Source organism: Marmota monax, unplaced genomic scaffold (genome assembly GCF_021218885.2).
Source record: "Marmota monax isolate L192 unplaced genomic scaffold, Marmota_monax_Labrador192_F-V1.1 WCK01_AAM20220418_F8-fsc00141, whole genome shotgun sequence".
NCBI lineage: Eukaryota > Metazoa > Chordata > Mammalia > Rodentia > Sciuridae > Marmota > Marmota monax.
Genome location: NW_026692981.1, coordinates 1,436,827 through 1,462,825, shown reverse-complemented (window position 1 = coordinate 1,462,825; position 25,999 = coordinate 1,436,827). Strand labels below are relative to the sequence as shown.

General features: G+C 48.1%; 1 protein-coding gene across 4 annotated transcripts in view; it reads left to right on the top strand.

The window, feature by feature from the left end:
• Carmil1 (capping protein regulator and myosin 1 linker 1) overlaps positions 1-25,999 on the top strand; it is a 237,699-nt gene that overhangs the window by 176,852 nt on the left and 34,848 nt on the right. For all 4 annotated transcript variants that reach the window (XM_058582007.1, XM_046452369.2, XM_046452370.2 and 1 more), the window contains 5 exons: positions 2,622-2,750; positions 4,277-4,408; positions 10,022-10,197; positions 13,253-13,340; positions 15,499-15,645. In XM_058582007.1, the coding sequence (XP_058437990.1) occupies positions 2,622-2,750; positions 4,277-4,408; positions 10,022-10,197; positions 13,253-13,340; positions 15,499-15,645 (672 nt within the window). The remainder of the gene's footprint in view (positions 1-2,621; positions 2,751-4,276; positions 4,409-10,021; positions 10,198-13,252; positions 13,341-15,498; positions 15,646-25,999) is intronic.

Here is a 25,999-nt window from a genome sequence, read left to right as displayed (position 1 = left end):
CAGGGAGCGGGTTGGCCCGTAGGAAGGACATGGAGACAGACAGGGCTCAGGGCAGGGAAGAGCCGTCTCAGTGACGGTGTATGTTTTCTAGGAAGGAAGTGAGCTTCTCAGACGACCGTGGTCGACAACTATTTTGTGTTACTTTAGAAAACTTGGGTGCGAGGGATTCCTGGTGACGTCAGGAGGTCAGGACAGAGTCTGCACTCGACCGCGGGTCTCCTGGGGGACGATCAGGAGGTGCAGCCCTCAGCCCGCGGCCTCCTTCGTTCCTCATGTCCCTGTACTTTAGGGACAAGAGTCATAAACTGAGAGCCAGCCCCTGTTTCCCGTTCAGAACCTCCAGTCTGCGCTCGGCTGTCCTTCCGCGTCCTCTGAACAGCTTGCCGCGGGCTCTGGCGTGGGATCCATGGGTGATGGTGGCCCTGACTCTCAGGCCGGAATCGTCTTAGGGATGTGAAATTGAGTCTCATTTGAATTAAAATAGTAATTTTGGTGTTCCCCTTGGACTGGTTTTGAAACGCTCCCTCGAGGCTGTTCTTGCCCAGTTGATTTGGATCCTCTCCGTGGTGAGGCTCCATGGTGCGCACTTCACGGGTCTCCTTGGTGTTTCCTGACCACGAAAGCTGCGTGCCACGATCACACGCCTTCACCTGAGACCTCTGTGGCCCCCGCGGTTGTCGGTCCTCTCTCACTGTGTGGTTCGTCTGTCTCTTGGAATCAGGGTCCAGTTTTAGTAAGATAGGAGTTATCAATGGCCATTTTGCTTCAGGAAGCACAGATCTACGTGACAGTTTGAGGAGTTAGGGTTTCTATCAACTAAGTAGTCTTTTCAAGCGTGTCGTTAGCTCCCTGCATCACATTCTGTGGGCCTGGAAGTTAAGATGTGGCTCCTGCCCTCAGCTTCCTTGTTTTAGCTGGAGAGAGTGTGAGGTGAAGGGCGTCCCCAGGCAGCCTCCGTGTGCTTGCCCCTGTGGGACCTGTTGGTGATCCCCAGACCCTCTGCCAACGGAGCAGGTGCTTAGAGAGCCTTTATTTAGCAGGTCTTTTAATGCATGAGAAAGGAAGTTGGGTAAACAACAGGAGCCTGATTTTATAAAGCGGGAAGTTGAGGGATGGCGGCCCGGCTGCAGGCAGACCCGGCCTCTGAACTCAGAACTTACCACTTCTGAGCAGGCTGGTAAAGCTTCTGCTGTGGTCGAGTTGGTGAGAGGAGGAGGACAGACTTCAACTTCCCATAGTTATGATATCAGATAATTAAAAATAAATACAGAGGTGAATTTAATTGAAAAAGAATCATTAACTTGTCTCCTGCCAAATGACTTACCAGATGGGACAGGACCCTTGACATGTAAGATCCCTGTAGAGTTTACACTTTTTTTTTTTTCAAGGAGACGAAATAGGCAACCTTTAACTCCAATAAAGAAATATTGGAGAAGATTCTTAAGCCACACTTTGTTCTTCAGTCGTCATTGGTTTCCGTCCGAGTCCATTTCCTGATGCTATGACAGAATACCTGAGATTGGGTGACGTATGAAGAATAGAGGTTTATTTTGGCTTGTGGTTCTGGAGGCTGGAGAGTCCAAGAGCACTGTATCAGGACAAGAGTCTTGTGCTGCTTCAACTCACAGTGGAGAGGGGAGGGCGGCGGCTCATGGTGAGGAGAGGGGGGAGCACGGCAGCCTGCTGTACAGCAGCCCACCCGCCCCACAGCCAGTCCTGGGAGAGGGGTGAAGGCGCCTCTGGAGAAGGGCATTTGTGTATTCAGGAGGGCTCTGCCCCCGACCTGAATGCCTGCCCGGCCCACCTGCACACCAAGGCTGGGAGCATTCAGCCCCGACATGAGTGTTCACTGGACGGACCCTAGTCACGGGGTAGCACGTTCTCCACGCTTCCCTGTGTGGGTGCAGAGAGAAGAGCACATCTCCACCCCCCAAGGTGTGTTTCGTCTACCGTAATGGTCAGCTGCCCGCTTTGGGTTTTATATTTAAATCATGGAGCAACAAAAAATGACTCAAGGGCAGTTGACCCGAGAGGGGGATCTTACTAGAGCAGAAACTAGACGTTCCTGACTTTGTCATCACCTGTGTCAATGCAGTAAAACTCAACTCACTTCATGTTGCCACCGGTGGCTCTTCATTTATATAGAAAAAGTACTCCAAGGAACTGAATCAGTGTAAAAAGTGTAATTTCCAGAAGGTGTTCTGGTTTCTGTGATGTGGGGACCAGCCGGCTATTGGTGTCACCTCGTGGTCACCTCCGAAGTGTCTGTAACTGCGCGGCTCATTCCTTAGTTCCTACCGCCACCTGCATGCTAGAAAGATCAGGAGGAGAGTCACTGTCTAGAAAAGTGTCACCGAGTGCCCACGAGATTTCGCAATGCCCCTTGGTTTAAGTGCTGCATTTTGTAAGGCACAAAAGGGACCAGTACCTGGGGTCAGTGCCGCGGAAGGTTTCCTGCATGAAACTTAAACTCAGTTAACACTCGGCTACAAGCCGAGCTCTCCCAGGTGTCAGCTAGGGGGAGAGTTCAGCCTGCGCACTCCTTTTTCTGAATCCTGCCCCTTCAGCCCGTTTCTTGCTCTCTGAACGTCCTCCGGCTGACTCTTTTCTGTTTGGAGCAGATGATCGACAGAATCTGTGTGAAAGTGCAAGACCACCTCAACTCCCTCCGGAACTGCGGGGGGGATGACATCCAGGAGGACCTGAAGGCGGCAGAGCGGCTCATGCGTGATGCCAAGAACTCGAAGACGGTGAGTCGACTTCAGACTTCGTGAGAGTCTGGGGCAAAAAAAGAGTTTTCACAACTAAAACTCCACTCTTCCATCAGTGCTGAGTTACGACCAAGCACTAGGTGAACTGAGTTAGTCCCTCCTTTCTGGGCTCGCGCCGACCCCCAGTAACCAAAATGCAGAATAAAAAGCAGAGGGCCGGGCGGTGCCTGCCTGTGATCCCAGTAACGGGGGCTGAGGCAGGAAGACTCACGGTCAAGGCCGTCTGGGCAACCTAGACCTGGAGGTGGAGGGGTTGGCAGAGTAGCCCCCGTTCAATTCCCAGCATCCTCCTCCTCCAAAAAACCAGGCCCAGTGTGATTTACAAAGGGCATAACTGGACCTTGAATGACTGACAGGCGATCGTAGTTTAAATGAGTAATAGGTCATCTAAAAGTATCGTCCTTCCAACGTGAAACACCCTCTGTCTCCTCTAAAGGGAAGCTTTTCTCAGATGAGAATCTGGTCTCCAGAGTGTGACACAGTAGCTAGCACTGCCTAGGGGTCCTGAGGCTTGGGAGTTGGATCCCGTAAACGTCAGGGGCCCTGGGTGAGGAGCCTGGAGGAGAGATCAGAGACTCTGGTGACACAGTGACAACTGCATATTACTCTTGTCCCTGGTTCCTGGCACAGAGCTCCGAGAACACCTGGAATTTCCCAGGTGACAGAGGTGATGGGGACATTTTCCCACGACTGGTAGCAAGTCCCTGTGGCCACACCAGAGTTTATCCTAATGAGACCTCTCTCGGTGGCCTCTGGAGGAGCTGCCTGAGATTAGAGCCTCAGACCTTTCAGCCCCGTCCCCAGGCTTCCTAGGTGCTGATGGGGCTGGAGAGTGGTCACCAGCGCAGGCCCTAATCAAGCGTCCCTCAGTGTAGGGCCCCCACGGCTCTGAACAGTGAGGTGCGGTCGGCTTCTTGGTGGACCACTGGGCGCAGGGCAGTGGCATGCCAGGCCCCAGCAGGCCCTCACGCCCACCTGTGCTGTGTACTAGATGTCACCAGCTGGCACCTGACCTGGGCTGGTCCTAGAGAGAGAGCCCGTCCCTGTGGGATCTGACCTGCTCCAGGCAGACGGTATCAGGATTGGGATGGATTTTAGGACATCCTTTGGGTATCTGCAGAGGGCTGGAGAATCTCCTGGTTCGATTTTGACTCACGCTTCTGTCATACTTTTGGGAACAGAAATGTGAGTAAAAATAGCTCAGTGCTCCCACCCCAGACAAGGACATGAGGGCACAGGAGGGGTGGACGGTTCCCTGGCTGCAAGCTGCTGTATGGCAGAGTGGCCAGTGGGGATCGGCTGACCCCCCTCTAGTGTTTCCTAGGGTCGCTGTGATTCGCTGAGTGAAAATACGTGCAGATGAAGAGTCGGGGCCACGTTTATTAATCTGCACTCAAAGCCTTTGACTGAGACTAGATCACCCTATCATTAACTCTTCAGTGACTTTGTGCCTTTTGAAATATTTTTGTTCGACTCTGGAAAGTTACTTTCTATTTTCCTTCCAGTTGTTACCAAATTTATACCACGTTGGTGGTACCTCCTGGGCAGGAGCCGCTGGCCTGATGTCCAGCCCCATTCATGAGACCCTGGAGTCGATGGCTGGGGAAGTCACAAGAGTTGTGGACGAACAGCTCAAGGTGTGTGGTTTGCTGTTTGGAAGTGTGATTTGTTACGCCTTCACTGTGTGTGACAGCCTTCCCCCCTGGGTTTCACAGATGTGGGTGGGTGGGTGCCTGGGTGGGTGCCCGGGTGGGTGCCCTCGCCTGCAGGGGCACATGCAGGAAGGGGTGACTCGGGTCTTTTCCATCTTTATTTGTGTTTTGGAGTAACTTCTTACAGAATGGATTCTAGTGAAATCCAGTTTCTATTTTGCTGGTAAATCTCTCAATATGACAGGTTGTCACTGATAAGGGAATGATTGATCTCTCCTTTGAGGGTGCGACGCGGTTGGCTTGGGAGGGACGTCTTCAGTTACTGCAGTTGGTTAGGAGTGGGAAGCCGACAGGAAGTGTACGTACAGCACCTTGGTGCTGGTGTCTGGGGTAGGACAAGTAGGTAGACGGCCATCCTGACCTGGCTCAAAGCCCAGGGAGAGATCTAGAAGGAGTTTCAGGCTCCCAGAGCAGCCCAGATCTGCAGTAGGTTTACTCACCAAAAGTACAGATGAAAAAAAGCTTTGAAATTTTAGTACTTTTGAGTAACCTAAGACGCACCTTGTTCTTTAAGAAATTTCAAAAGAACAGCTACTCCAGAAGAAAATTCACATTCATCAGGTTTTTATTATTCCCGGCCTGACTTTTAAGGATGCCTTTACAAACCTTGCCTCAGTTTCTGAAATCATTTGGTCTGTTTTCTTCTGAGAACCCAGTTGTTGTACCTCGTAGAGATTTGATGTGCAACTGAGTGATAACTTTGCAATCGCTAATTACTCTCTCTGAAAATTAACTTAATGAAGAAGAAATTGTTGTGGATTTTCAGGTGTTTAAGTCCCCGTCTTCTGTAACTGTAGTACTCTTGTGCGTTGTTTTTGTTTTATTAACTGTGGTTATTTTTAACTCATGCTGAGCAGAGACAGAGAGGTAGAAAAGGCCGATTGTTACCTAAGAGCCCATGTATCCTCCATGATGGAGGCTTCCCTACATGTTTAAAACAAAATCAGCTTTTTGGTTATTTCTGACTGTAAAAAGTGAAACTTTTGGGGGGGGAAAATATTTACATAATACTGCAAGTGTTTTTAAAAAAAGTAAAAAGTACCAGAAATTTCCAAGATTACATCACTGTTAATAATTTAGTGAATTTCCAGATATCTGTGCCTACATACGTGATTTTATATTTATGCTACTGCTGTAGGTACCAATCACGTGGTACAGTCTTGTGATTGCAGTTCTGATGGTGATAGGTCATCATCGTTTTCCATGACTATATGGCATTTCATTATATACGTGTGACACCATAATTTACTTTCTAATTTCTGATTCTGTTAGGGCAAATTCCTGTGATGACCCATTGCTGGTCCCAGTGGTATCGATGATTTCTACTTTCATGCATTTGCAAGGGCTGTCCAGTAGTACGGTTGCTCATGTTGCATACTCAGCGATACTGAGTAGAGCCTGTCATTCTTATTGTTGTAGTGCATTCAGAAAAGTCACATTGTTTCTTTTGAATTTCTTTAATCACTGGGATGCATCATGAAATTTTATTATTTGTTTTTCTTCTATTGTACATTGCCCAGTCACACCCTTGCCTTTCTAAAGTATTGGCAAACTTTCTTCCCTAGTGGGCACTGACTGGCGGTTAAATTGGCAGGGAAGCTATGGCAGGACCTGTCCATCAGACAGCTGCAGACGGCCAGCTGTTGCACCCGAGTGCTCATCCGCCCGCGTGCCTTTCCTCCCTCCTGCAGAGTGGTGGATGTCCACTGGATAGTTTTTCCTGGGAGGAACTGGAATGCAAATATCTGAAATAAAGGGCATTTGAATTTATAAGACCTGAGAATAGGAGCACGCCCAGGGCCACCAGTGCTTTCCTGTTCTTAGGCATTCCCTGCGTCCGGATTTGCTTTTTGTCCCCATCACCCCAGTTATTTTCAAGAACCAGAACAGCTTCTCTGGGTGTCTCCCAGGCCCGGGGCCCCAGTCCTGGAGGCCTGTCTTTCCCGGCTCCCTGTTGGCATCATTCCCAGTCCTGCGTTAAGTGCCCTCCCCTTTGGGAACCTCTGTCATGACCGTGGCGAAGCCTCAGTGGGAGCTTCCTGGAGTCCTCCTAACTGGGTGCACACTGAGGGTCCCTCGCCTGTGGCTCTGTCTCCCGTCTCTTTCCTTCTCGTTCACCTGACTAATGTGCAGCCCTTTATCGCTGTCTTACAAACTGCTCATTTTCTAATGCATTCTGCGGTCATATGTAACAAACTAGAATAAAAAATAAATTTAGAAGCTGCCTATTTTTCTATTTGTAATGATTTTGCAATGCATTGGTTTTCTTAAAATTTTGTAAGAAAGATGTATTTTCAGTCCCCCCCCCCCAACACACCATGCTGGGGATGGAACCCAGGGCCTGGTGCATGCGAGGCAAGCTCTCTACCAACTGAGCTATGTCCCCAGCCCAAGAGAGATGAATTTTCAATATACTTGGTACTCACTGTCTTATCAATACAGTGGTCATGACTCATGTCATGGCTAGTATCAATTTTCATGGTTAAAAAGTCTTTTCTTTTTCGTATTTTCCAATTTTTCTAAAATTAGCATTTTCTACTATTAAAAGCCAAAGCAGATGGACTACTTTTTAAATTTTGTATTATGGAGAATGGGGAAAGAGCAGCCAGGAGAGTAAGGCCGCAGGGCTGGATCAGAGTCCCTAATTCGCCCCTGCCCAGTGGGCGTGCTGAGCAGATGCTGACAAGTTGCCCCGTGCAGGATCGTCTGGGTGTCCTGAGGCTGGGAGAGGAATCACTTCTGGCTTCCGTGTTTGATCGTTGGCTGTCGTAACCAGTGATGGGCATTTTGAATATTGGATGAGAACATGCTCAAATCGTTCTTTGAGCCATCTTTCAAAAGCATTATTTCAGAAAGCACGAGAAATGGCTAGATCAGCCGCTTCTTCTGCAGGCTGCTGGAGGAGCCGGAGGCGGCATCCTGTTTGCAGAAATCCCTCCTTTGAGAGAGGCGATGCGCTCTGGACTGGCCTGCCTTGGGTGCTTTGAATGACACTCTACTCCCGTTCTCTGTCTTTTGATCCTAGCATTTTTTCCTGGAGCAATAATAGATAAATAAATGGGATTTGAGTGTTTTAACATAAGGAAGCTTTGATTTTTCTCTTCTGCACTTAAGTTTTAGGGTATTTGTTTTGGCTTGGGAAATTCTTGATTCTATTCAGGGCTCTAATGGGGAACTAATTCACTGAAAAATCTCAAATTTACTCAGGATATGAGACTTGAAGGATTTAAGTAGCATTTGTCAAATAATAACTCAGTTTGGCCAAGGAAAGTCTATGAGTTTTTCTTTTTTCTACACTTTATATTTTCCAAAGGAAGAGGAAGAAGGCTTTCAGAACAGGTGAGAGTGGAGGTTGTATTTGTAATTCGTTTTCTTGTTGCAAGAGTGAACCGGTGGTACTGCATCCTAAGATATGAATCCAATTCATTTCACAGATATTTCCTGAGTACCACTGGTGATTTTCATAATTAAGAAATACAGATCCTTTTAACTGTCATTAGGGAGAAACTTACAAAATGAAACCTGATCATCACCTTTCAAATTCAGGCCCTGTTCTTTGCAAGGTGGAAGGTAGCCAAGTGCAGACTGACAGAAGAGGAAGACGAGGGAAAAGTGAAGGAGCGTGGATGGAGCCAGGGAGTCCACGGAAGTCTGATTTAGATTTCCAGAAGAAGGAAAACAGGGAAGGGCTTAGGCAACATTTGAAGTCTGTGGCTGAGAATTTCCAGGACTGACACAGACCTGAGTCTTTTGATTGAGGAAGCATAAGGGAACCCAAGCAGGAGAGAGAAAGGCAGACTTCCATCTGAACTTCCAGTACTGTTGAGGGGCCTTGAGAAAGTCACTCGCCTCCTCTGAACCAGTTTCCCCATGTATAAAACAGGATGCCCAAGTCTGCCTTCACTCAAGGGTCAGTATGTGGATGGAAGGAATCATGGATAGAAGGACTGAGGTGGGAAGTGCTTTATCCTGTCGGTGGGCAGTGGGTGCAGGTGGGAACTAACTGCAAAAGGCTGTGGAACTAAATGCCCAGGGCAGCTGAGGTTCCTTCTTAGAGGGCCCAGGGCACCTCCATGGATCTGTGAAGCAGAACGAGATGGGGGCAGTAGACAGTCTGCAGACGAGATGCAGGACCCTGCAGACCCCTTGCTAGGTGTGAGTCCACCGTCCACAGCCGTTTCTGGGCAGGGCTGCCCTGGAAGGCAGGCCTCCTCCTCTCCTTCCCGGGGGAGCTCATTCCCCGGGGGTCGGCCCTGCCACGACGGGGTCTGTTCAGAAAGTTCCTGGGGTGCTAAGGAGCACACGGGCGTGAGACGTGCTGACACCTGGGTCCTTCTTCCCAGGTGTGCTGGGCTGTGTGGACCAGACGCGCTTATGCATGCCATAGAGAAAGGGCTGGTAAACAGCCGCCTGCTACTCTGCTCTTCCTCCTGCAGGGTTAGGAGAGATCTGTTAGTGGGTGGACGCTTTGCGGGTGAATATGGGGGCAGGTAGACACGGTCCTTCCAATAACTGTGCTGTGTGGGTCCTTGTTCACTCTGGAACAGAAATGGGATCCCAGCCTGGCCTTAAACTAGTTCTTACCAGTGAGGGTCTTGGAAATCAGGTGCTTACCACGTCTGTGACAGGTGAGCCTTCACGGTGTGCTGGATGCTCTACCTGGCAGTTTACATAGGTGACAGCATTTCATCCTCAATCACCCTACGAAGTGACAACTTTTCTTTTACTGCCATTTTACGGGCAAGGAAGATAGAACTGAGAGATGACTAAGCCTGCCCCGCATCACGAGCTGGGTGCCACGGTTAGGCCTCACCCTCAACACCACCGTCCTATCCGGAGGGTGTCCGCACACCATCTAGCGTCCCTCAGCTCACATTCTTGAGCTGTAGAGTCCCAGTCACACGCCTAGCTGCCCTGCCCGGCTCCACGTCATCCACGTTGGAAGGATGAAATGTGCAGAAACACTTCTAGACTGTAGTGCTGGGTGAATGTGTTGTGACCATTGCTTCTGGTGCTATTTGTAAACACTAAACGTTTTTGTCTGTTGCTATTTGTGTTGTTTAGTTGTTATTGTAATTATTGTTCTACCTAACACTAAAGTTTTTCTTTAAAAGAGTGAAACTGGCAGTAGTTTTGATGGCTTTGTTTTTTGTTACTGCTCTTTTGATAGAACTCTCGAAGGTTCTGCCCTAATTTGGGGTTTCTGTGATTTGGGAAATCTTGTTGGCAAGCTGATATGGTTTCTAGGTCTGGATTTCCCGTCTGTAAGTTTCTACTCCAGGGCCAGGGAGGGCAGAGTGCTGGGCAAGTTGCTGTCCAGACCCGATGTTTGCATCTTCCCATTTGTGGCCCTGCGTGACGCTCAGCTGCCACACCAGAGTCCTTCAGAAGCCACAGTGACGCTTTTATGGTCCTGCCAAGTGTCTGACTTACAGTGACTTCCTGAGATCTGTGATCTCGGCAGTCAGTTCGCCCTGGGCCCTGTCCTCTGGGTACAGTGTCATAGGAGCAGTGCCATCACCCTCGTGTCCCCTGCAGGCCCTGCTAGAGTCCATGGTCGATGCTGCTGAGAACCTCTGCCCCAACGTGATGAAGAGAGCCCACATCCGGCAAGACCTGATTCACGCCAGCACTGAGAAGATCTCCATCCCTCGCACCTTTGTTAAAAATGTGCTGCTGGAGCAGTCTGGGATCGACATCCTGAACAAAATCAGGTAGGCTGGCTGCGTTCGCGAGCAGGACCTGCAGGGTCCGGCCGTCGAGGCAGTGTGAGGTGTTGTGGGCGGAATCCTCCCCAGGCGCTATGCCCAGGCTTGTCTGGTGGGCAGACTGTCTGCAAACGTAGCTGTGCATAGATGCACAGGGTTCATGCATTTCCAACATGAAGGCCACATGTCTGCCTGCATGACTCAAGAGCATGGTGTTATTGGCTCTCTTTGAGGATTTTATATTGAAGGGGGATGGTACACGTTTGTAACTGCTGGTTTCTGAGAGTCATCTTTTACCTTTCTAAATTGCTAGCTTAAAGATCGAAGAGCTGGCTTTCTATCACCCATCAAGAGAAAGTGCACAGCCTATAGTCAGAGGCCCACTCTGACCATGTCACATTTTCTTTCCGGATTATTTTGGTGGGTCTGTGCTAATGTGCTAATGACGTCTTTGAAGTATTCATATGTCTGTTTGAAAAAGTTTCAAGAATATACCATCATAAAAGCATTCTGCTGTGATTGTTGACAAACCTTCCCGAGCTTCTGCAGAGAGCCATGGAAGACACTAGCACTCCAAGATAGCACAGCCAGGTCCCATTGTGTTTCTGTGTTGGAGAATCAGAGGGCTAATAGCCAAGCTCCGGAGCATTTAAAATTTTCCATTTTAACCATTTCTGAATATTGATGGGACTATTTTGATGTAGCAAAGATAACAGCTCCTGTCTAGAGAGTTGGGTTGGTGCTGACACATAAAGGTGCTCCAATCTGAAATAGACAAAGTGATGATCTTCACGAAGAGCAGAACAAGTCCGGCCAGACCCACCATCGAGGTCCTGAAGGCGGGCTGAGGACATGGGCACTTGGAGCCCTGCAGCAACCTGACAGTCTCAGGTCCAAGATGCAGCTGCTGCGTTTGTTATTTATTTTACACTAAAGCTCCCAGAGCCTTTCAGCTGAATTGTCAGCAGCTGGGAAGACCTGAGAGGGTGTAAAGCGATTTCCAGAAGCCAGGCCTGGTATCGCACGCCTGTGATCCCAGTGGCTCGGGAGGCAGAGGCAGGAGGATACAAGTTCAGGCCAGCCTCCGCCACTTAGTGAAGCCCTAAACAATTCAGCAAGACCCTGAAAATAAGAAAACATAAAAAGGGCTAGGGATGTGGCTTAGTGGCTATGTGTCCCTGGATTCAATCCCTGGTGCCAAAAAGAAAAGAGATTTCCAGAGAGTTTAGGTTGGCAAGTTTAAGAACTCCAACTCCAGCCCTTATGCATTTCTAATATCTGTGGTTTCAGATGTTTTTATTGAAAAGTTGTTTAAGTATTACATATTTAAAATATAAACAGTTAGAATATAAAATACAGTATATCAAATGTCTCCCTTGAAAAGGAAAAACAAAGACACTTTGGCCACCGCTCTTTCCTCATAGTGGGTTCACCCACCAACACATCCCTCTCAGGGGTCTTTGCTGGGGTATCACATTCTCCTGAAAATGACAGATTCAGAAGGCTGACACAGGGTGCAGGTCTTCACGTTGGGGAGCACTTCACGTCCGTGGACTCCTTAGTTGGCTTCTTGTCCCACACTGAGCGGAGTGCTGACAGCAGGGTGCTCCTGCGCCTGCAGGTGCACGTTCCTGTGCACACGGGGTGAGCAGCACCCTCCCGCAGAACTCTGCACCCTGAGCAGTCAGGAGGACTGCACTGGCCGCAGGACGACAGACAACCCGAGGTGTGACAAGATCACATTTTTTGGAGTCTGTCTTCCTGGTGCTCCAATCTGAAACAGACAAACCACTCCTTCCCACCTTCAGAGAGTGAGAGAGAGAGAGAGAGGAAAAGCCCAGGAAGTGAGTTTTATGAGGAAGTAAAATTCCCGGGCAGGCCTAAAAAGAATCGGAGGAAATACTCGTTGAAATCAGATTCCCAGCCTCCCCAGGAGGTTGGCGCACTCAGGAACTTGTATTTTGAGTATTTTCGTGTTTTCGATATGGCACCTGGGGGATTCTTACCAGGGGACACTGTGCAGAGGAATAAAGCATCAGATAAACCGAAAAGCTAGTGAGGGCTCCGTCCCTTCATCTTCTGCACAGACGGCTCTCATCATCAAGATCTTCCTAGAAGAGAAACCGCAAGCCTGACTACTACTGTGAGTTAGAAAGAGCTTTCCCTGTTACGCAAATACCCACCGTTCAACCTTGGCTTCACGATAAATGACTTTATTTTGACAACTTCTTTACCTGCTCTAAGGACATGCAGATTGCCGACTTCAAAAGAAGGCTGACCCTAAGAGACAGTATTGGACTGTGGGTACTCATCTCTCTGGCACATTTGAATTATTGGGTATTTATAACAACTGTTCAGATGTGCATTAAAGCAGGGCTGTTAAGCCTGGAAACACACATGGAAGTTGAATTCTTAGGAAGACCACATTGTTAAATTAACTAAAATACCAGCTGTAGGACAGAAACCTTAGTGGCCAAGTCTGTTGGCAAGAACTCCAAACCCCTTCTGTTTGGGCAGCTTTCTGAGGTCAGGTAAAAGGCACCCAAACTGAAAATTCTAGTGACCACTGTTCCTAAAAGATAAAGACCCAGTGCATTTGTACCTTTTCATTGTAAGCTGGTCAGTCAAAGCCGAAGCAGTGTAACATGGTACCATTTGAAGGTTTTTTAAAAGGCTGAGGATATGCATGTTAAAATCCTAACCAAACCTTAACAAGCCGACTAGGCTTTCCTGATTTGCTCCAGCCTGGGTTTGCTTTTGTTCACATCAGTGGGTGACCTGTGTCTGGTCCACGTGGCTCCCCTCCAGCCCGTCTTTATGCAGATGTCATTCATTCCCACCATTATGTCTCCAGCTGTGAAGGGAGAGAGGCAGGTTGCAGTGGGTAAAGACGGTCACACCTGGGTGTTTATGGCCGTCCTCAGGCCTATTTTGGGGGCTCCTTCCCCTGTTCACGTTCATACCGTCCCTTTTCAAAGACAGACCTTATCACCACGGGGGTGGGGGACAGGTCTACCCAGCTCAAGGTAAAATGCTGTTCTCCCTTTTGATTTCCACACAGTGAGGTGAAGCTGACAGTGGCCTCCTTCCTGTCGGACCGAATCGTGGACGAGATCCTGGACGCACTGTCTCACTGCCATCACAAGCTGGTGAGTGCTGTGCACGTGTGGGACGGTCTCTGGGCGGGCCGCCCGCCCGTGTGCGGGTGACGCTTCTTTCCCACATCCACTCCATCGCAGCCTGGCAGGCTGAGTTCTGGTTTCCTCCTTCCACTTCCGCCGGCCCCAGCCATCCTGGAGCGTGTCAGAGTCTCTCTGTTGGGACTGGCAGGGCACAGCAGAAGCCACCAGACCCAGAGACCTCGCTCTTCGTTTAGGATGCAGGTCAAAAGTTTTGGTAGGAGATGATGTTGAGGCCAAAGCCTAAAATTCACATTTTTAGTACATTTTAGTACATTTATGTGTGCGGATGTGATCATTTCTGAACGGACTATTCTTGACAACATGGAGGGAAGTGGAACGTTTGGAGTTCAAAGAAAATATGAGAGAAAACTGGGACGGAATCCAGGATGGATAGGTGCTAAATGCCCGGCAGGTACCTTGGATAGAACCACGACGAAAAAATAAATTTCCTTCAGACTAAGCAAAGCATGGGGACTGCATTTCCAATTTCAGTGCATATGAAAAGTACATCAGAGGATTCTCATGTGCGGAACTCGAAGTCCTGTGAGACACGGATAAGGGTTTACAGCTGGTTATATCTTGTGTCTCCAAAATATTAGCAACATGGTACAGCAGAAATCTTCCAGGTGATTTATGGCAGAGAATTTATGTTTTCTCCAGAGAAAGTATTTCAGGTTAACTGTGTGGGCAGAGACACCCAGTTTTATGGAGGTGAGTTTTGGGGTGATAATAACAGAGAAGAGAAAAAAACAGTTTCTTCTGCATGCAGTAGACAGAAGAGAATAATGTATAAGACTCTCTTCCAAAATCCAGAAGATCAGGCGTCCCTGGCACTGCTCAGATGCTGCCTGGGAATGGGGTTGGCCCACCAGAGAGCGCTTACCAGAGCACCCTGATCCTCAGCTCAGGAGACATCAGGAAACTTCCAGAGCAATTCCACATGGATACAATATCCAAACCACATTTTTTTTTCCAATTTTTTTTGTTTGTTTTGCTTTATCAACGTGTTGGTTTGTGCCAAACTGGAAACATTTAAAATCCTGATTCATCACCACGTTAAGCCGAAGAAGCTCTTTCCTGGCACAGGGAGGAGACACATCATGCAGTCTCCCAGCGCAGACTTTCCTTTTGTAAAAAATAAGCACAAGTAAAATCTAGAGAATCCACTGTAGAAACAGTTGATGGGTAAACCACCGCTCTAGGAACTGCCTCAAGACGCTTGCTCACGACACAGACCCTGGACACGTATCAGCAAGCGTGTGTGTGACAGCCACCCTCAGGTCTGAAGTGGGCACTTCTTTGTGTTTTCCTTCCTGGAGGAATTTACTCAAAAAGTATTGACATTTTCTTGTCATTTAATTGAAATGAATTGAAAAATAATCGCAGGAGTGCACTTATGTTGTTGTGTTAAATGTCCTCTTGACATTATAATCTCACGTGATAAAACGTGTCCAAGCTGGGATTGTGTGCAGTGCGCTTCAGATACGCTTTCTCCACCTGAAGTCTGGAAGTGCTCTCAGGCTTGGATCGACCCCTCAGCTGCTCCTCATTGTTTCAGAAGAAGCCAGATTTCTGGTGTCAGATCTGTGCAGCTCTGCAACCTTCTGATTACAGCCCTGCTCATTCCACCTCTTCACATTTAATTCTGATTTATGTTGAAAATATAAAAATGGAAGTAGTAAGTCATATCAAATATGATATTTCTTATATGAAAACTAGCAGTAATGATAATTTTTAAGTGATTTTCTTTTAAAAATACTTAAGGTTGCAATCATTTTATTTGTCTCAGTAGATACTTTTAAGCACTAGACCAAAATAAATCAGGCAATATGAAATTAGATTTCTAGCAAATTAGATACGAGCAAATAAATTAGTAATAGATATAAAGAGTCTCAAATAAAATGAGAAGAACACTACCTATTTTATTGGACCAAGTAGTCCCCTCATTTGTGAAGGGAGAATGGTAATTTCTTAGAATGGTGACAAAAGGCAGGTGGCTCTGTGTGGCCCTGCTGGGAGCTGCTGTCCTCCAGGGGCCCCCTGCGGCGACTGTGGAGGCCACGTCAGGCCCCCCCAACCCCCCCCCACCCTGCCGTAACTGCTGCTGGTGGTCTTCACCCTCCAGGCCGACCATTTCAGCAGATGCGTGCAGACCCTCCCTCAGCAGGAGCCTGTTGAGGCCGAGTTGGCCGAGAAGCCGCCCAAGCGCTCCCTGGTCCCAGTGGAGGACCTGACGGAGGCCGAGCGCTTGGAAGACCTGGACGCCTGCATGGTAAGACACGGCCTGTGGGGCCACCCCATCCCACCCTGGGCCTGCACTGTTGTGTTTTAAAAACTTTCAGTGTTTGAAATCAGAGAAACAACACTCCCCTACCCCACGCAGACATTGGCTCAGAGGCTGCTGGCACCAGGGGTGACAGCCCCTTTCGAGGGGTACAGATCTCGCCTAGCATGCATCCTGGGAAAACGGTCCCTGAATTGATTAGGAGGAGATTATGTAACTTTATAGATCCTCTGTGATTGGAAAGTGTCTTCAAATGAGGCTCCAAAAGATATGGAGAAGGACGTTTTCCACGAATAAAGTGTGCTGGGCGGCTGTGTCCTTGAGTCGACCCTTTTGTGTCTTTCTCTCTGCTGTAGCTCCCTGTTCTCTTGCTACCACTTGTTGATCCCCTTCACATTTGGATCTCTGGTTCATGCGAGATCCCTTCCCATCCACTAAATTGATGCGCTTGTGAGGCTGAAGCACACGCTGCCATTCACCCCACAGCAGGTCTCCGCTCCTCACCCAAGTGGTGCATCCCGTTGGCTAGAGAACTAGAGCGATCTGATTGTGGACGATGTCACGGCAACAGCTCATTACTTTAAAATTGGTATCACTGTTAAGCTGTCTCTCACTTTATCATGAAGACAGTTATATGAGGTGGACACAGTGGCACATGCCTTTAGTCAGCTACTGGGGACACTGAGGCAGGAGGATCACCATGTTCAAGACCATCCTGGTCGATTTTACAAGACCCTGTCTCAAAATGAAAGCTAAAACATGCTGGGAATGTAACTCGGGGTAGAGAGCTCGCCTAGCTGCATGAGGCCCTGGGTTTCCCCATCACTGCAAACAGACAACACCAGACAAGACAAACCCCAGACAGCTGTACGTGAGTCTGTTTCGTCTCTGTGTCCAGTGGGGCTTACAAAAACATTCGACTTTAGCGACTCCTCCTAATCTGAGGGCATGCTGTGAGACTGGGTTTGGGTTCTCATATGTCCAGATCTTTCTACATTAGCTTCTGAATTTAGTGAATTTTACTTGCAGCCATTGTTAAGGAATGGTGCTCATTTTTAACTTTCAAAACCAAGGGTCTGGTATGGAGAATATTGTTTTTCCAACTTGAAAGACAATTTAATGCACTTAAGTTCCTTTTATTTCATAGAATACTGTTACCATTTTCTTAAATCCTGAGAATAAAATCCCCATGGGAAGCCCTATCCTCTACCAGGAGAGCAGCAAAGAACGCCTCCAATAAAATCCAGCATTTCAAGTAAAACTAGAATCACCAGAAAACGCTGAAAAATAATTTCTATGCAACTATATAAGTCTACAAATATATTCAATATGTATGTAGGAGATTATCTAGTGTTTTAGAACCTCGCTAGTCCAGTTGTCAAATGGGTATTTAGTAAATATGTCAGGGTTTGTTTGCATTTTGAGGCATTGGAAGTGCGGCACGCGCTGTATCATCACAAGGTAACTGTTCCCGATGTGAATTGAAAGTGGAACACCAACTGTACCGTGCATGTTCCCTACCAGGATGATTTGTGAGATGGAAAGGGACAATGGGAATGTCGGTTCGGGGCGCAGGGGGCTGGCTCCTCTGTGCTAACGTGGCTTTGGTTTTATAATGCTGCTAGTAGTAGTTTGGTTTCTCTTACTTTGTTTCTCAAGAGGAAGAGAAAAGTTGTTCCCTTTAACTAGAGCTGTCCGGGTGAGGGTGGAGGAGAGGGGACCTTTCTTAAAGGCAGGAGCAGGGCCACCATCAGCACCTGGGGGAGAGCTGAGCTGTGGGCTGTCTGCAGCGTGGCGGCCCCGACCCAGCAGGCGGGAGGACCTCAGGATCAGGAGGGGCCTTCCCCAGCCCAGAGGGCCAGGATGTAAGCACGAGGCCCTTCCTGAGACGAGCACCCGCTGAACACTGGGGCCACCAGCACGGTGGTCTCACGTGGGTGTCAGGGAGACACAGGGCAGATCTCCGGAAAATGACAACAGCAAATACTTAGGCGAGCAGGACTTTTGTTGTGAAAATAGCAATTTTTGTTCTAATATTTTTTTCCTTCATTCCTCTGGAGAGCCTAATAAGTACTTAAGTAGCAGAAAGCTGGAGTTAACTTGCTACTAGTTTAATGAAAAATGATAAAAGTTGGTGCCAGTCAGTGGATTAGTGCTGTGACAGTCTCCTCTGCACCTGCAGCCTGCCCGTCCGTCCTCAGCCACGCACAGAGAGCACCTATGGGGGCTGTTGTCAGTGGGAGGGTCCCTCCTGAAGGGTCTCATTCTGAGCCAGTGTACAACTCTCAGCTCACTGAGAAGTAGACAGAGCCTTAGTTTGGTCTTTTGCAAAAGCCTGCCCTGTCACCTCTCAAAATCAAAATGCAAATCATCAGTTCCTCCCCAACAGCTTTTCCCAAACGTTTTAGTTCAGGGCTCAGCCTTTGTGACCATTTTAGTTCAGCCTTTGTCACCATTTTCTAAGTGGGCGTGAGGGTTTCCCTGAGAAGCATTTCATCCTGAGTGATGGAGGATGTCAGGGCCCAGATGGACTGCTGTGTGGATGACCATCAGCGTCCCATGCGCATGGCCTTCCCACCTGGAGCTAGAGGGCTGGCGGGCTTCCCAGCTGCAGCTGGAGCCTGTGACATTGTTAGGGGAGATGTGTGCTTGTAGCTCAGATAATGTGAAGCTCTCCATAGGGTCTTGCAAAGCCACTGTGACAGGTCACCACCTCTACTTGCTGATGTGGGCATTGGTCCTGGCTCTTGCCCAGGATGGACATGATGTCTACTAACCGCATTTTTGAACATTTCTTCAGCAGAGTTGGTAGAGATTTTGAGTACCTCTTTTTCTTTTCCTGTCCTTGGATTTGTGATCTTCATGCTTTCTCCTCGGTCCAAAAGTCAGGGCCGTTCAGTGTTTAAGTCTCTGTAATGAACTAGTATTACAGTCGCAGCAGAGAAGGTTGAGGGCATATGTTAGGCAGATATTCATGTGGATTGGAACTTAAGGATTACCTTCCAGGACTTGGGAACAATGATCTAATCCATATTATTGATTTCTTTGGAAGAAATCCAGGACTTACTCAACTATTAAACTTAGGCTGTGTCTACGTGAAACTGAAATAAGGATTTTCATGCAGAGAGCAGTTCATCTGCTTACTGCAATTTCCTAGGAATAGAAATTTAAAAGGCTTGAATTACTATGGAATACATTTTTGTGAATCCTATCCCCACTGATGAAGCAGCAATTATTTTTCCTTAACAATTTCAACCTCAAACTTCAATGTATAATTTTTGAGCTTTTTAATATAGACTGAAATTTAGCAAAGGTCTAGTTGACTTGGTCTAATACTAATTTTTAACCAGTCTAAACCAATTACTTCATTTTCTGGTACCAACTATTATAAATTGAACAAATCTATTAACAGTGCTACCAAGTACAGACTCTTGTCAGTATGTCTCATTTAAATATTGTCAGAATATCTCATTTAAAGTCAGCTGCACTGATATTAGTACAGAAGGTTGTTCAAATCAGAATGACTGGTTTCTTGTGATTTTATTCTGTGATGTTCTTATTGTTATCTTTAGAAAATGGAGGTATGACTTTTAAAGCACTCGAACGCATATGAAGGATATTGTATGTTCTTCAAGATTTCTGATCAATTTAGTGACAGCCCTCTGTGCAAATGTAGGGGGCACACCCCACATGTGGGAGAATTCTTCTGGTTCCTTGAGACACAGTCACCTTAATTATTTAGTTTTTAACTAGCATGAAGAGCACTGGCAGAGGCCCTATTCAAGGAATCCCTAGAGATCTGTCATACATGAAACCTCATTAGCTACCCAGGGACACACGGGACCCCGGGGGAGCCCACTTCCTGCCCCCTGGGTACAGATTGCTGGGAGGAGACCCTCGCCTTCCCCTGCAGGGGGCAGAGGGCTGTCCTAGCAGAGCCCTGTACACCAGTGGGAGCCCAGCTGTCCAATGGGAGGTAGGGAGGACCTGAAAAATCCTCTTCATAAAATGACCTGGACCATTAGCCAGCTGTGCTGAGGCAAGGCTTCTGCAACCAGTCTCTGAATTGGCCTCTGACTTGTGGATTGAAAATAGCAATCTTGTCAGCCAAATTTTGACATGCAACGATAATTATAAAAGATGATTTGGGTCTTCCTTTATGAGCTAAATTAAACAAATGATACTGCAGCTTTATAAAATAGAAATCATTCTATTAATTGCTGTGTGTGTGTGTGTGTGTGTGTGTGTGTAACATCAGAGCATATCTCTAAAGAGAAAATGTTTGTAATGGGTTTCAAACTAGCTAAGTCCTTTACAAGCAACCAAAGATTCAGTGACTCCTCCAAATTCAGCCTCACTTTGCAGCGCTGAGGAGTCTCCTGTTTTGAGTTGTACCTCAGTGACGTTTTCTCCAGTGAAAGAACACTCCAAATTATCACGTCTTCACAATTGAAATCAAAGACTGAATCCCTTCTGGGTGAAAGATTTTGTCTTCCGAATTCATATTTAAATTGGGGAGAACATTGTCCTTAGATACTAAGAGATGTACTTGCGCACGTGTGTGTGTGTGTGTGTGTGTGTGTGAGAGAGAGAGAGAGAGAGAGTGTGTGTGTGTGTGTGTGAGAGAGAGAGAGAGAGAGAGAGAGTGTGAGAGGGTGTGTGTGTGTGTGTAGTATGCTTGAGAGAATAGTCCATCCAAAGAGGAAGAAGATGGGGAGTCCTTAAAGTGGAATTGTTAACCAGTGATGGACAAAGGGAAAGGCTGGACGCAGGTGGCTGCTGGCTCTCAGGAGGGCCCAGGGGAGGCAGAAGTACTTCATGTTGGTGAAGTCTCAGGTGGTGGTGAGCTCTCTCAAAAGACCCCTGAGCTGAGGACACAGTAGGCCATTTGTTCATTCTATAAATGTTTACTGTCCGTCTGCTGGGTACCGGCACTCCATACATCTCAGTACAAACAGAAGCTGAACCCCTGCATCACCCACTGAGCTTGCTGTGTAGACTAGTTCTGGTGGACCAGGGAGCTAGCACCCATGTAAATCTGCACATGAATTTGCTTGCATATCGGGAGATATGAGCCCACCACTGAAATGAGGCCAAGGAAGGCTTAAATTCATACAGGATACATCTCCCAACCCTTTGGTCACAACCCACTGGTCATGAAGTCCTTGTAACACTGTGGCCAAGATAGAAATAAAATAAACTATGAACACACAGTATTGACACCACATGTTTATTTCAGTTATATGAACGTGCATGTGTAAGCTGGGGTGTGACAGATTTCTTATAAGTGGTCACAGTTTTGAAAGTCTGGAAAACATATCATAGCTCCTTAAAGGGCCCCTGCAGAGATGCAAGGCTAGAAGGGGACCTGGTCCCTGCAGTATCTACCAAGTCTCACCCATTTTACCTGTTTCCTTGAACCCCAAAGAATGGCTTTCCTTAAGTGTGCTCTATGGATCTCCATTAAGAACCATTTCAATAAGTATCCCTATAAAACTCACCATGTGTTATTTGTACTCCATGCCATTGTGCTGATCATTGTTCATTTTATTTCAAAATGCCATTGCTGCAAACACATGCAGAAGAAATTGCAGGTCTCTCTTTTTTTTTTTAATTAGTTGCTCAAAACATTACAATGATCTTGACATATCATTCATTTGATTCAAGTGGGGTATGAATTCTTTTTTTCCACGTGTACAGATTGCAGTATCACATTGGTTTTACAGCCACGTTTATACATACAGCCATATTAGTGTCTGTTGTATTCTGCTGCCCTTCCTATTCCCCCTCCCCCTCTTCCCCTCCCATCACCTGTCTCTACCCACTCTATGACACTTCTCTCTCTCTCTCTCTCTCTCTCTCTCTCTCTCTCTTCTGCACACCATCTTATATGTAATTTTGCATAACAGTGGGGGTCTCCTTCCATCTTCTGTGCTATTCCCCTTCTCTCTCCCATTCCCATGCATCTCTCATCCCTATTTATTTTTTTCTTTTTTTTATTGTTGGTTGTTCAAAACATTACATAGTTCTTGATATATCATATTTCACACTTTGATTCAAGTGGGTTATGAACTCCCATTTTCACCCCGTATACAAATTGCAGAATCACATCAGTTACACATCCATTGATTTACATATTGCCATACTAGTGTCTGTTGTGTTCTGCTGCCTTTCCTATCCTCTACTATCCCCCCTCCCCTCCCCTCCCCTCCCCTCTTCTCTCTCTACCCCCTCTACTGTCATTCATTTTTCCCCCTTGTATTATTTTCCCCTTTCCCCTCACTTCCTCTTGTATGAAATTTTGTATAACCCTGAGGGTCTCCTTCCATTTCCATGCAATTTCCCTTCTCTCTCCCTTTCCCTCCCACCTCTCATCCCAGTTTAATGTTAATCTTCTTCTCATGCTCTTCGTCCCTACTCTGTTCTTAGTTACTCTCCTTATATCAAAGAAGACATTTGGCATTTGTTTTTTAGGGACTGGCTAGCTTCACTTAGCATAATCTGCTCTAATGCCATCCATTTCCCTGCAAATTCTATGATTTTGTCATTTTTTAATGCAGAGTAATACTCCATTGTGTATAAATGCCACATTTTCTTTTATCCATTCGTCTATTGAAGGGCATCTAGGTTGGTTCCACAGTCTTGCTATTGTGAATTGTGCTGCTGTGAACATCGATGTAGCAGTGTCCCTGTAGCATGCTCTTTTTAGGTCTTTAGGGAATAGACCTAGAAGGGGAATAGCTGGGTCAAATGGTGGTTCCATTCCCAGCTTTCCAAGAAATCTCCATACTGCTTTCCAAATTGGCTGCACCAATCTGCAGTCCCACCAGCAATGTACAAGTGTACCCTTTTCCCCACATCCTCGCCAGCACTTGTTGTTGTTTGACTTCATAATGGCTGCCAATCTTACTGGAGTGAGATGGTATCTTAGGGTGGTTTTGTCTCATCCCTATTTAATGGTAATCTTCTCATGCTCTTCCTCCCTGCTCTGTTTTGAGTCGTCCCCCCCTTATATCAAAGAAGATATTCAGCACTTGCTCCTTAGGGATTGGCTAGCTTCACTCAGCATAATCTGCTCTAATGGCATCCATTTCCCTGCAAATGCCATGATTTTATTTTTTTAGTGCTGAGTAATATTCCATTGTGTATAAATTCCACATTTTTTTATCCATTCATTGCAGGTCTTTACCAGGGGTAGTGGAAGTCCTGAGCAGTTTGCTTTATATCCCAAAAATACAGTACACAGGGTCATGACGTGTACCTACCTCTGGTAATGTCAGCTGAAAAGCTCGGCCACTGAATGTGCATTTGACCTAGGAAGAGCCATGGGGCCGGAAGCGCCATACTTTGTCATCTTCAGCGGTGATGACGACACATCATCCCACCTCCTTTATGTTTATTTTCTTATTAAAAAAAAACCCAAAAAAAAACAAAAAAACTCTTGGTTCTATATGGACCTAAGCTAATTTGGGGGTTGAAGAGGTTATGCATTAATGAAATGAAAAACTGGATAAGGAGGTTGTTAGGGAAGCACAGGGAAAGGCGCCTTGCCTGGAAGAGGGGCAGAGGCGACGGAAAGGTCTCTAGAGAGTGGTCACGGCTTCCTGGGGGAGGGACCTGGTGGAGGCGGGGCCTCCTGGAGAAGGGGTGTGGCCAGGCTTCTTAGGGCGGAGCTTCCCCTGGAGGGCGTGGTCAGAGGCTCCCTGGGGCGGGGCATTGTCAGGGAGGCTCCTGGGGGCGGGGCATGGCGGGGGCGGGGCCTCCCGGGAGGGCGTGGCCAGGGGCCTCGTAGGAGAAGGTGCTGCGCATCCTGCCTGGCGGCTGGTGCAGGGCTGCGGCTGCGGGGCCGAGGAGAAGGCTCTGAAAGACTGGAAGGAAGATGAGTGAGTAAGCAGTGAGCCGCGCACAGGGACCGGAGGGCGTCACAATAAACTGTGGTTGTCTGGCCGTGTCAGGGGTGGCCTGAGTGCGGGGAGAGGGTCGCGAGGAGGCGGGAAGGGCCGCCGAGCCGGTCCTGGCTTGCTGGTGTGTGTCCTCGGTGTCTCCAGGCGCTGGCAGGAGGGCGGAAAGCCTTCCGTTTTGCCCTCCGGAGGCGGAGTGCTTGCGAGGCCGGGGCAGAGCTCTGCAGTGGGCTGTGGACGCGGCTCTGGCTGCTAGCCAGGCCTGAGCTGGTGGTCAGCCTTGCCACCCCACGAGGGCCACAGCTCGTGCAGCTCCTGGGGTAGCCTCACCCTGTGAACACGGTGGCCTTAGCTTGTCGTTGCCACTTTCCTTTTTACATTCATGACATTCACCTCAACTCACCTCCACCTGTAAGCGCCGGTATTCAGCTTGTACTTGACGCCTCCAGTTAGATGTCCATCAAGCATCGCAAACAGATGGAGTCCCCACCTGGCCTTACTCAGGGCTTCCCCTCCCAGTTAATGACACCAGCTCTGCTCTGCCCACTTGTTCCCAGCTCTCCCAGTCAGCCCCAGTCACAAGCCACCGTGGTTCTTGCCTGGACTCCTGAGATAGACTTGTAATGCTTGCTCCTGCCCTCACTGCTACCTCCACGGTCACGCCATCCTTACTCGGAGCCAGAGGAGCTTTCTGAGGTGGAAGCCAGATCAGTGGTACACACGTCAAGTCCTCTGACAACTTCCGTGGTACCCAGATGAAATTAGCTTCTTCCTTTTGGTGCCTGAAGTTCACATGATCTGGTGCCATCTCTCTCTCCTTCTAGAATCTAAGCTCCTACTCCTTCCTGGAGCGGAAAGCCTTTATCCTTTCCCTGGCAGGAGGCTTGGCTCCCACCTCAGCCCTTGTCCCTGCTGTCTGAACGCTCCTCTCCAGAACGTTCCATGGCTCTCTTTGCCCGCTGTTTTGGTCTCATTCCCACGTCCCTTTCTCAGAAACTTTCCTCAGTCCCTGTCACTCTCCCATATCATCCTGTTTTCTTCTCAGTACTCACCAGGACTTGAGATGATCCTATTTATTGCTCTGGTACTCTTTGTCCCAATCTCCCCACGCTAGACCATCGCTTCCTGGCGGGCAGAGACTCTGTCCTGTTGAGCTCGTATCTACAGAATCTAGACAGTGCCTGGCGCATAGTAATTGCTCAGCCAGTTTTTGTTGATGGCCGTGCACTGGGCTCTGCTTTCCTGTCAGACTCTGTGCCTTCAGGGTGCAGGAGTTGTGGCCTAATGATTGCTTTACAGCTGAGACCATCAAGCGGATAACTACCTGGTGGATGTCTCTGAGAACTCTAGAAGGTAATTCTGGGCATGGGAAGTTGAAACTCATTTCAGCTGATGAGGCTCAGTTAGTGAGAACAGTGTAGGTGGTGACAGCGGCAGCAAGCTGAACGTGTGAGAACTGGAGCACCCCTGCTGTGGCCAGCGCGCATCAGGCAGCCACACGTGGCACTAGTGCTACCCGTTTTCCCGTGGGAATCCCAGAGCAGAGATGTGACCCTCTGGCCCCGTATCACACTGCTGCCTAAAGGTTCCTAATGATGTGCATCCCAAACCCTTTTCCTCTCTGCTGACCTCCTGGGCTTCAGGCCTGGGTCAGCAGAAGTCTGGGGTGGGAGAGCTGCTGGGTGATGTCCTCTGACCACGGTTCATCCCTTGCTGATGAGTTTTACTCTTGTTCTCAGTGGATTTGGGGAGATTCTAACCTGTGGTGGAAAATCTCTGCCTCTGCAGCCGTGGGGCATGCAATGGCTGGGCCTGCAGGTCCCTGGACTGATAGAAACAAGCAGCGGAGAGGCCCAGGGTGGAGGACTGTGCCCCTGGGAGCTGCCCACTCAGAAGACACACGTTGCTGTCCCCAGTGCAGGCTCTCTGGTTAGCCAGGCGCACCCCCTGCCCTGAGCCCGACTCCGATGATGCCTGTTTTCCTTCTGGTCTGATAGGGTCTGAGGTTTTACCATGTGCTCCCCTGAGAGTGAAGGCTTAATGAGGAAGGGTGGAATGACGTGGGATTTGATCTGGGAAGGCTATAAGAAGTGACCTCAAATGCAGGTGAATGTGGAATGGACATCAGCAGGTCACTCTGCCTTAGGCTTTTTGATCAACCGAGTAGTTGGGACTGGATCGACCCTTCCTATCCTTTGGAAAGGAAACTGGGTTTGGGATGAACCTGCCTTCATTCTGCACCTCCCTGTGGCAACTTGGGGATTGTCGTTGTCCTATCCAATCCTCAGCTTCTCCAGATGCACCTACAGGGAAGTGAATCACTCACTGCAGGAATGTACATTCAGGAATCCCAGGTCTCAGGGCTAGGACCAGCCCTCTGTTACAGTCGTCCCTTAACAAAATCCAAATCTAAAGTCAGTGATTGTTAGCCTTGGCCTTTG